Raw genomic sequence first — 11,504 nt, forward strand, 5'->3', positions numbered from 1 at the left:
CTGTCCCACCACTCATGGAAAGATAAATTCATTCCACAATTCTGTGCTTTCTCAATGTGGTTTCCAAGAAATAGATTAATGCACTCATCATATTCAAACTAGATTTTCTTTAAAGATTGTATTCATTCATTTGAGAGAGAGAGAGAGAGAACACAAGCGGAGGGCAGAGAGAAAGGAAGAAGCAGACTCCCCGCTGAGCAGGAAGGGGAGCCCGACCCGTGGCTTGATCCCAGGACCCTGAGATCATGACCTGAGCCGGAAAGCAGACATTTAACCAACTGAGCCACCCATGTGCCCCCAAACTAGGTTTAAGGATACAAAAAAAAGCAGGGAGGAAAGGAATATTTTTTGTACTATCTTTCAGAAGTGGGGTTTATCACAAAATATCTTGTGTCTTTTTCCATGTCAGAACATACAAACTAATTTCATTCTTTAACAAATACACAGAAATTTCAGTGAATGGACATCCTATAATTTATTTATCTGAACTCCTATTGATGAACAGTAGCATCACTTCCAAATTTTCACTATTATCAGTAATGTTTTAAGTGAATAGCCTAGTGCACAAATCTTTAAAACCTTTAGGTTTCTCTAGAAATTCCTATAAATAAAATAAACTGCTGGGTCAAGTATTCACATGCAAAATTCTGGCAGTTATCTTTAAATTTCCTCAGAATCATTTCATATAATTTACAACCCCACCAACAGTTGAGTAACAGAACCTGTTTTATCTCACTCTCTCCAAACTGCACACTTCTTTTTAGTCTTTGCTAAACTGATCGGCCTCCCACCACTTCCTCCCAAAGATCATAATCCATTCATTTGCTTTTCTTTATTTCACTATTAGAAATGTTGAACGCCTTTTCCTATCTTGTTGGCTACTTACTTTTCTTTTGTTGTTCCCCTATGTCTTTTGTTCATTTTCCTATAGCTTTTTTAAGAATTATTAGGGAAATTAGCCATTTTTCTTTCCAACATCTTGAAATTATTTTTTCTCACTTTGCTTTCTAACGTGTGTTTCTGCTCTACAGAACTTTCCAAACTTTTATGCAGATACATTGAGCAATTCTTGTCGTCAAATGGCTCTAGTTTTGTATTGTTTTCTGAAAGGAATCTGCCAGTGAACCTGTACCAGGCACTGGGGCTTTTACAACACTGCATTTTCTCTCCCAATTTAAAAATGCATTGTATTTACCAAAATCCTACATACTTAGAGTTGGGTTTTTTTTCCCTAAAAAAGTACTTCCTTAAATGGACTTTGTTTCCTAAATTCTCCCATACTTTGCAACTATGATTTTTTGTTCCCCATTAAAAAAGTACTCCCTTGGGCGCACCTGGGTGGCTCAGTCGGTTAAGCGTCTGCCTTCGGCTCAGGTCATGATCCCAGGGTCCTGGGATCGAGCCCCACATCAGGATCCCTGTTCAGCTGGGAGTCTGCTTCTCCCTCTCCTTCTGCCTGCCATTCCTCCTGCCTGTGCTCTCTCTCTCTCTCTGTCAAATAAATAAAATCTCAAAAAAAAAAAGTACTCCCTTCAACTAACTTTTAAACAGTCCCCCTGCAGTGGAGACTGATGAAAATAGGGGCCCTGGTCCCTTAGTGCTGGGGTGGTACCAGCGTCTGCACACAGCCCAGCTCAGGGCATCATGCCTGTCTGGGCTGACCTGGGGATGGGTTAGAGCCGGCTCTGTGAATGGAAGGAAGGCATGACAGGCAAAGGGAATTCTGCTGTTTCACAAGGCAAAGCGCTCATCTGTCCTGCATGAAAGCATTTCAGCACAGCAGGTAGGATAACAGGGTTAGGGGTGTGCTGCTGATGAGGCATCAGTTAGGACTGTGAGCCATGTCTCTCCACACTGTTCCAGGGCCACAATCACAGGCAACTGAGTAGATCTACCCACAGGTCAGACTATTCATACAAATCTGCTCCATACCGCCAGAAAGACAGCACCAGGCTGTGTACTCTATCAGGGATCCATATTATTAATTCTGCTATTAATTCTAGGTGATAATTAACATCCTCATAACACCCACAACTTGAGAATTTAATATGTCCTAAGCATGTCCTTTCCTAAAATAACTCTAATCCTTCCATCTGCCTGCCCAGTCCTTGCCCTCATCCTAGGAATGTAAGTTTACACTGTGCCTAAGAATATAGCAACAGAAAAGTCTAAGAGTTCTAGAAACACTAATGAATTTTTAGAAAGGCAAAAAAAAAATAATAACCTTTCAAATGTGGAGGTGAGAGCCTTAAAAATATTAAACCCTTTGAACCAGTTATTGCAGTTCAAAGAAATAGATCAGAGATGAGGAAGATTTATATCTGAAGGCACCAATCATGAAATCAGTCATAATAGCAAAAATTGGAAACAATGTTCAATAGAACAATTTATCAAATGATACTATATTGCCATGCAGGACATTATAATATTTTTGAAGACATGAACATGTGTTTATGAGATGCTGGGTTAAAAAAAAAGGTGCAATACACTATATACAGATGGTATGATTCCAATGAAAAAATCTCTAAGCACACACACACACACACATGCAGAGCAACAAGGCTGGAAGGAAATATAACAAATTATTAACAGAGCTGTGAGAATATGGGTAAAATTCTCCTTCTTTAGGTGTTTCTGTATTTTAGAAGTTTTCTACAATAATGGTATGTACATCTGGAGTCAGAAAAAAAAAGATCCCAATCAATCAAAATTTCTCATGCTTCTCCTCAGAGGATCAAATACACCATCATAATCCCTTAAAAGTACCTAAATTCATAGGTATCCTGAAACAGATTATAGTCCTTGGGTTCCTTAAATCTAAAAGGGGGAATGAACACTAACAGTTTTTAGGTCTGTGGTGGAGATTTCCCATCTCTGATTTGGGCACAGGTTTGTTAGAAGAATTAATGATAATTTCTGGCTCTAGAAATAAGGCAGTGGGGTTTCCCAGGCAAAAGTGAGAGCACAGATCTCTCTCTTATATAAGCAGAGATGGTTACAGGACTAAATATTTCTTCAATTAAGATACTAACATGGTAAGAATTCCTAGTCATTAAATTTTTCTTCCTTAAATTCTTTAGGTATACAACGGTATGATGTTTATGGACAAATGCAACATAGGGGAAAAAAATGATCCTTATCAAGATGGTTCTTTTATCTTATGTTAGAATACTTAGAATATGAGAAAATATGGTAAAAATATACTCTACTGGCAGGAATGAAGGTTAAGTCATTAAAAGAAAATAGAAACAAAGCACTGTTTAGTTTCCTCACTTATAAAACAGGAATAAGGCTTATCCTATTTGGTTACAAGGATTAAATAAGATACATGCGAACATAAGGTACGGGCAACTTTGCACATAATATATCCTAGTTTCCCTTTTTCTTCATTGCAATGAGTGATTTTGTACTTAATCTTACTAATGCATTAAATCGAACTCCATATATAAAAATATAGTTCAGATCTGGAAGTGAGTTTAAGAATTAGCATAGCCCAGGAGTAAGTTACAAATACTCTGAATTTCCTCATGTTAAAAATAGGTTAATATCTCATGGGTTTGTGGAAGGGAACAAATAAGATAAAAAATGTGAAAGCCTTTTATACATTCTAAAAGGATAATGATAAGAGTAGCCATAGATACTGACTGAAAACAGAAGCTGTATTTTCTTAGCAGACATGCAAAAGTGGTATAAATACGGGCGCCTGGGTGGCTCAGTTGGTTAAGCGACTGCCTTCGGCTCAGGTTATGATCCTGGAGTCCCGGGATCGAGTCCCGCATCGGGCTCCCTGCTCGGCAGGGAGTCTGCTTCTCCCTCTGACCCTCCTCCCTCTCATGCTCTCTGTCTCTCATTCTCTCTCTCAAATAAATAAATAAAATCTTTAAAAAAAAAAAAAGTGGTATAAATACAATTATTAAGCTGCATGGGATGGGAGTTGAGTTTCTTCCTGAAGGACACAAACAGAAGAAAGGTTGAGAAACTCGTCTAAAGATGGGGAATCTAGCCACCTGTGGAGCTTTTGTTCTGCTGAGTAGGGTATTCAAATGTAGGTTTGGAACTGAATTCTCAAGACAGTAGATTCTTACAGGCTACACTGACTGACAACCAAAAAGATCTGGAGAACAGAAATATCTAAAGAATAATTTTTGGGGGGTGCCTGGGTGGCTCAGTCGGTTCAGTGTCCGACTCTTGATCTCAGCTCAGGTTATGATTTCACAGTGGTGAGATCCAGCCTGGGGTCTGGCTCTGTACTCAGTGGTGAGTCAGCTTGAGATTCTCACCCCCTCTCCCTCTGAGCACACGATCTCTCTCTAAAATAAATAAATCTTTTTAAAAAATAAGAATAATTTTTTGGATGTTGGGTGTGTCTTCCCCTTGAAATCTTCAGTAACATCTAAAATTTTCTGCTTGTCCTGTATCCCACCACTCAATTTATTTAGCACCTGTATTTGTTTCCTGGTAGAAGTGTAACATATATTCTTAAAACTCATCAGTGAAGATAATGCTGCATCGTTCCTGAAAACCTACTTATAAAAGCAATATTCATATGCTTATAAATGTCTTTCTTTTCTGACCCACAAGTTAAAATAACGGGTTCCTAAACCAGCAGCCAGATTTTCTGGGGTGCTATAATCTCTGGTTATCCTCAGATTATGTTCCCCATCTCATTCCTATACCTATCATAAACTGGTAACCAATTTCTTTCCAGTCTTGAGTGGAAAGATAAGTTTAACTTGTCAGTTATCTATTGGGTAACAGTATTATTTCTGGTGTTAAATAAATGTAAATCCAGAAAATTATGTTCCTGTAAAAAGCCCTGTAATTTTAAAAATGTTAACCAAAATCCAAATAAGACTGTGTTGAGAGGACTGCCTAATATCATTCCTCTTCATCTCTTAAAGAAGTACACAAGTTAAAAGGCAGATGAAAATCAGAGAAAAAAGTGGGTATTGTTTTAGGATTGCAGCCAAGGTGGGAAATGAGGACAGGACAGTGCTGATGAAGATACCAAGATTATAAATCTTCCCACAGAAAAACAAAAAAATATTCGTTTAGATATTTTTCAATCAATCTATCTGCCAAACTCATTTAGTCCACAAAATTATATGAAGACCCGTGTTCCCTTCTTAGGAGTCAAAGGAACTAATTGTTATGAGGTAGATTGTTCATTGATACCTAATTTTCTTTGAACTGCTCAACTATTAAAACCTTTACATTCAGCTAGTCTATTAATGAAGCCTGAAAAAATAAATTTACAAGAACTTTGATATATGTTATCACATTCAAGATCCATGTAGGCACAGCTAATTTGGCTAATCTACCAAAAAGAAATCAGAGGTTAAACAAGGGTTTTTACTGAGGGTTGCTGGAGTGGAGGGGGGTGGTGGGGATGGGGTGGCTGGGTGATGGGACACTGGGGAAGGTAAGTGTTGTGGTGAGCGCTGTGTATTGTGTAAGACTGATGAATCACAGACCTGTACCCTTGAAGTAATACATTATATGTTAATAATAAAAAAAATAAATAAAAATAAAACAAGGGTTTTTAAACTGTGCTGTCTCCATATTTTATTTACAAGTGTTTTCCTGAAGTTAGTGAGGGGCTTTTCATAAAGTACAAGGAAAAAGAGTCTGAAGGCAGCAAAGCAGAGAATACAAAATTTTTCATAAATACTGAAGACAGTAGAATCTCTCACAATCAAGCTATGACCAGCACAATTTAAGGCTTATTAGTATTAAGTGTAATTCCCTGAGAACAAGAGACCTTTCTCCTCTGTAACTTGCCAGGATATTTCATGCAGATAGCTGTACCCACTGAGAGCTCATTAAAAATGATTTGACCATTAGGACAGTGGTCCTGGGTCTTAAGAGATTCTTACATCCTACTAGATATTGGGCACTGTTCTGGGGAACAAAGGAAAACAAAACAAAACATTCCACTTATTAAGGAATGCACAGTTGGGAAAAGGGAAAGATGGAGAATGAAGGGAAGCAGGCTGGGCAGACCACCGTGGCAGTCCTGTCATCCCTGAACCCTAAAGTTTCTTTTTTTATCTCTAAAAATTTTGAATGGTTCTGGTATTTGCTCTTCATTTTTCCACTTGGTCGGAAAAAGAAATCCATGATTACACACCCATCTTCTGAAAATTCACTTTAATGTTCAGATTTAGCAAAAAATTTCAATCTCCGTTTTTCAGGTGGTATTACCTTTGCCATTCTTTCAACAAAACGCCTCCCCTGTACCACCCGCTGCTGCTACACTCAGCATCGGCGATCCGACCGCACAAACCCAGAATTCATGCTTTCATGTAACTACATTCTGGATGCAGATATCTTCTTTGAATAAATAACATTACATATCATGCTCAGTACCATGAAAGAACTGAGTATTGCTACAGAAAATGATGGCGTGGCGGAGGGGAAATGAAGTGGGAACATAACCTTAGTGAAGGTCAGGGAAGGCCTCGCTGAGAAAGTGACATTTAAGTTGAGACTTGAAAGACAAAGTGGCAATTGGAAGGAAAAGTGTTCAGGCACAAGGAACAGCAAGGGAAAAGGCCCAGTGGTGGAAAAGTTTCATATGTTTGAGGATTTGATGGAAGGTTCCTGACTACGGAGAAGTATGAAGGAACATGGCATGAGTTTATTTTCTGAGTGCTTAATATACTCTAGACATCATGCTAAGTACTTCAGTGCACACTCTTATGTCATCACTACCAAACCTATGAAGTTAGATTCCCCCTCCCCATTTTCAAAAGGACATGAACAAGCATAGGACAGCTTAAGAAACTTGTTCAAAATCACATAGCAAGTGGTGGAGTATGGATTCAATTCAATGTAGCATGAATCCAAACTTACAGCCAAAGTTAGAAGATAAGCAGTAGACAAATCAAATGAAGCTTTATATAAAGCCACAGTAAGGAGCTTGAATTTTATTCTAAATGCAGTGGAAAGCCACTGAGAAGTTTAAACAAAACAGTGACATTATCTGATTTACATTTCTGTGGCTGCTGTGTGGAGGAGTTGTATGGTAAATGAAATGAAACCAATAAATAGTCGGGAGAGAAATGATGGTTGTCTGGACTAGAAGTAAACCAATTCAAGATCTATTTTGGAGCAAATCAAATTAGCCTTGCCAATGATTTAGAGACATGGAATAAGAAAAAAGGGAAAGTCTAGAATAACTCCCAGGTTTCTGGCTTTAGTACCAAATAGATCATGATGGATAATCATGAAATGGTTTAGGATCAGACTAAGTTTAGGAAAAAGGGATAGTGTCATTCAATCATTTGATAAATCTTTATTAAGCTTCTAATATATGAAGATAAAGCAGAGTACAAAACTGATAAAGTTTTGTCTTCACAGAGCTTCCACCACTGGAGTGGGGGGGGCAGTTAGACAAATTGATATGTAAACCATAAGATAGTGCTAAGTGCTATGGAAGACAACAAAGCAGGTTAAGTGGGAAAGGAGGTTACTATTTTAATTAAATGGTTAGAGAGAGCTTCTTTAACATGTGAGCAAAGGCCTGAAGAAAACAAGGGAAGCCGCCCTGAAGATTTCTGGGAGAAAAGAGTTCCTGGCAGTCTGAGTACGACTGCATTGGCCCTGAGGCAGGAGTGCTCTTCGTCTGTTCGAAGACTGGCAGGGAGGCCAGGGTGGTATAGCAGAGTAGGTAAGGGAAAAAAGAGATCACGGGGGAAGAGACAATATGGAACTTTTGTTAAGGATTTCGCCTTTTTTACTTTGGGTATAACAGGAAACCCTTGCAAGACTGAAGATTTGAAGAGTGGAGGAGTGGTGTTACTTCAGCTGCAAGATGGAAATTACACTATAAGGGAGCAAGGGTGGAAGCAGAGACTCAAGAAGCAATAATCCTCTGGTGGATCAGACCAGGAAATAGAGAAAGGGTCAGATTTAGATAGGTTTTGTTTTTTTTTAAAAGATTTTATTTATTCATTTGAGACAGAGATATAGCATGAGCAGGGGGAGAGGCAGAGGGAGAGGGAGAAGTAGGCTCCCCGCTAAGCCAGGAGCCCGATGTGGGGCTCGACCCCAGGACTGTGGGATCATGACCTGAGCCAAAGGCAGACGCTTAACCATCTGAGCCGCCCAAGCGCCCCTAGACGGGTTTTAAAGAGCAAATAGGATTTCTTGATGGGATTAGATATGGTGGCATTAGGAGAAGAGTCAAGGAAGGACAGGCAGTTTTTCTGGACCTGTATCAAAGAAGAATGAGGGTACCGTTTACTGGGTTGGTTGGGATGAGCATGGGAGGAAAAGATTTATCATGGAAAACCATGAATTCAGTTTGCCACATTAAAATGGAGATACTTATTACAAATTTAGAAACATGTTGAGTAGGCAGCTGCTTACTGGATCTCAGAGAGGTCTGGGTTGGAGATACAAGTCTGACAGGCAGTCTTTAACACACAAACATTATTTAAATCATGGGAGTGGATCTGGGAAAAAGGAGAGACAGAGAAGAGGGGCCTGAACTGCACCCTTGATAAACTCCATCCTTAGACATTGCCATCTCCTGCCTAGTAGTGTTATAGTAAAACAACTGGTTTAATTTTGAAAGCTATCACTTATTGCACCAGCAATTTCTAAAGCCATCAAGTGCATCAATGAGACACAGTAATGAATTAAAAAGATATCACACAAAACCCAAAAGAGAAACTCCATTTACGATCAGAGAAATACTAGGAACTCAAAACGTTTCCAAATATAGAGATTGTACAATCCTGTGGTTAAGTGCATGATATATGATATACTCAGGCTGTCTGGATTTTAATTCTGGTCCCTCTGCTTATCTGTGTGACCAAGGCAAGGCACTTACTGTGCAGTTACCTCAACAGTAAGTTGGAGATAAAAACGTATTGGGTTGTTGTAAATGAATACCTGAACTTTCACTCTCAGAAAGTTACCTTACTGTCAATGACACTAAATCACTGAAACAAAAGTTGAGATCCTGCAGTTAATCACACTAATTTTTCAATTATCTTTTTAATTTTATTTATTTGTCAGAGAGAGAGTGTGTGTGTGAGTGCACAAGCACGGGGAGCCGCAGGCAGAAGGAGAAGCAGGCTCCCCGCTGAGCAAGGAGCCCGATGCGGGGCTCGATCCCAGCACCCTGGGATCACTACCTGAGCCGAAGGCAGACGCTCAACCGACTGAGCCACCCAGGTGTCCCTAATTTTTCAATTATCTTAACCAGAGACTAGTAGCTTTGTGTTTAGATTTCAAAACAAGGCCAAAACATGCTCCGAAATTCAATTCTCTTAACTACGGCCTTACTTACGCCTCCCAGTCTGGATTTTTAAATAAAGCCAAAACACATCGCCAAATGTCTTAATGTCCAAAATAATCTTCGGAGGCAGAGAGGGGGAAAGGGAGCAACTAGCTAGTCCTAGTTCACACATCAGAATAAACATGTCTCCTAACAAGGTCCAGCTGTGACACAGGGCACCATGGCCCGAATCCTCCTTAACCAGTTAGTTATCTGATTCTCTCCTGGTCTCTCCTCTAGAGAATGAACGTGCTTTCGAAGATAAAGCTTAAACCAAGCTTTTGAATGGAAGTCCAGCCAAGTGCTGAGAATCCAACTCTATGACAGCAATAGGGGAAGACTTATCCAGGGTCACCATCTATCTCTTACCTTTAGTACCCAGGAGCACCGTGGGGTCAGACTCTTCTCGGGTGGGTTAGTGGAGAAACCGCGACCCTCCCTTTTCTGGTCCCCACCCCCGACCCCCGGGAGCAAAGCGCCGGCGCAAAGCTGCTACCCTCTCCATATTCCCCTCCTCTCGCGGAGCTCCGGGCCCCGAACCCGGGCCCCAGGCTCTAACCTCCATTCGCGGAGCGGTAGGAGACACCCGGGGAAGAAACAATACAGCCGCGGCGGCTGCCGTACCTCTCCCGGTCGCGGCCGTCGAAGTAAACGAAATCGCCGTTCTGGACGCACTTGGCGCAGGTCAGCCGCCGGCGGGTGGTGTTGCACAGCGGACACCGCTCGACCGCCACGTACAGCCCCTCCGCGTCGTCCACGGAGTCCACTAAGTCCCGGGCGAGCGGCCGGGGCCCGCAGCCAGGAGCCTCCGGCGCCCGGGCTCCCTTCCCACTGGGAGACGCCATGATGGCCTGAGAGCAGAGGCAGTCACGTGGGATTTTGTTTTCAACCAGGTGCATCCTGGGCGAGGAGGAGGGGCCTGGGGAGGCGCCGCGAGGGCGGGCGGGGTCCGGCGAGCCTCTTGCCCAGCCTCTCCGGGCTCTTGGCCAGGCGGGCGGGCGGCGCTGTTGCTTTTCCTGCCTGCAGAGGGGCAGCCAGCCCGAAGCGTGGAGAATTAGGTTAGAGGGGCGAGTCAGCCAAAATGTCATCATTCTCTTGATCATGCCAAGGCTACAAGTTAACGCCTCAAGCTTGTGCAAGAAATAGTAATACGATGCCCTAGGGATTCTGGGAAAACGGATTGGGAACAAAATAAGGGAATTTGTTTAATTCGCTATGGGTGCTTTTAAATTTGCTGAAAAGTACAGCAAAGTCGGGTGAGGGGGCTGGGTCGCGGAGAAAGGTTGTATGTGGGCTCACCCACCTCCATTATAGGTTTGTGTTTTGGGTCAAATTCCTAACCTCTCTGTGCTTGTTTTTTTTTTTTTTTTTTTTTTAAAGATTTTATTTATTTATTTGAGAGAGAGAATGAGACAGAGAGCATGAGAGAGGGGAGGGTCAGAGGGAGAAGCAGACTCCCTACTGAGCAGGGAGCCCGATGTGGGACTTGATCCCGGGACTCCAGGATCATGACCCGAGCCGAAGGCAGCCGCTTAACCGACTGAGCCACCCGGGCGCCCCTGTGCTTGTGTTCTTATCTGTTAAATGGAGATACAGTACCTACCCAACGTCGTGAAGGTGAACCATACCTTTAACAGGAATCTGATAGTACTTTACTGATAATAGCGAACAAGTGGAAACAATCGTGCTAAACGTGGAAATCAAAGTTATCTTTCTGAAAACTGAATTTTAAATTAATGCCCAACATTCTTCTACTCTAGACTTTGCTCTGAGAAAGAATTTGAACTAGGCAGAATTTAACCTAACTCGATTACTCCAAATCACTTTCTGTGGAGGTAAATAGGGTGCGTGGGAGGATTAAGTCAGAGTAATTCGTGTTTGAAAATGCCTCCAAACTACAGAAGGAAAAAAGAAAAATGTGCCTATAAGTCAGTTTACCTAGACCAGTGATTCTCAAGGATTTTTTTTTTTTTTTTAAGATTTTATTTATTTGAGACAGAATGAGAGAGAGAGAGAGAGCGCACATGAGAGGGGGGAGGGTCAGAGGGAGAAGCAGGCTCCTCGCTGAGCAGGGAGCCCGATGCGGGACTCGATCCAGGGACTCCAGGATCATGACCTTAGCCGAAGGCAGTCGCTTAACGAACTGAGCCACCCAGGCGCCCTCAAGGATTCTTTTGGTAGGCTGTCAACTGATCACTGCCTTGAATTCTCTATC

The 11,504-nt window shown here is 41.6% G+C and overlaps 1 protein-coding gene across 1 annotated transcript in view; it reads right to left on the reverse strand.

Annotated features, from left to right (window-relative positions):
• ATG14 (autophagy related 14) overlaps positions 1 to 10,151 on the reverse strand; it is a 37,508-nt gene extending 27,357 nt beyond the window's left edge. The window contains exon 1 of the mRNA XM_032405168.1: positions 9,914 to 10,151. Within this exon, the coding sequence (XP_032261059.1) occupies positions 9,914 to 10,134 (221 nt within the window). The 5' untranslated portion in view covers positions 10,135 to 10,151. The remainder of the gene's footprint in view (positions 1 to 9,913) is intronic.
• Positions 10,152 to 11,504: the final 1,353 nt, after the last annotated feature.

The sequence above is a fragment of the Phoca vitulina genome, unplaced genomic scaffold (genome assembly GCF_004348235.1).
Source record: "Phoca vitulina isolate PV1807 unplaced genomic scaffold, GSC_HSeal_1.0 scaffold7, whole genome shotgun sequence".
Lineage (NCBI taxonomy): Eukaryota > Metazoa > Chordata > Mammalia > Carnivora > Phocidae > Phoca > Phoca vitulina.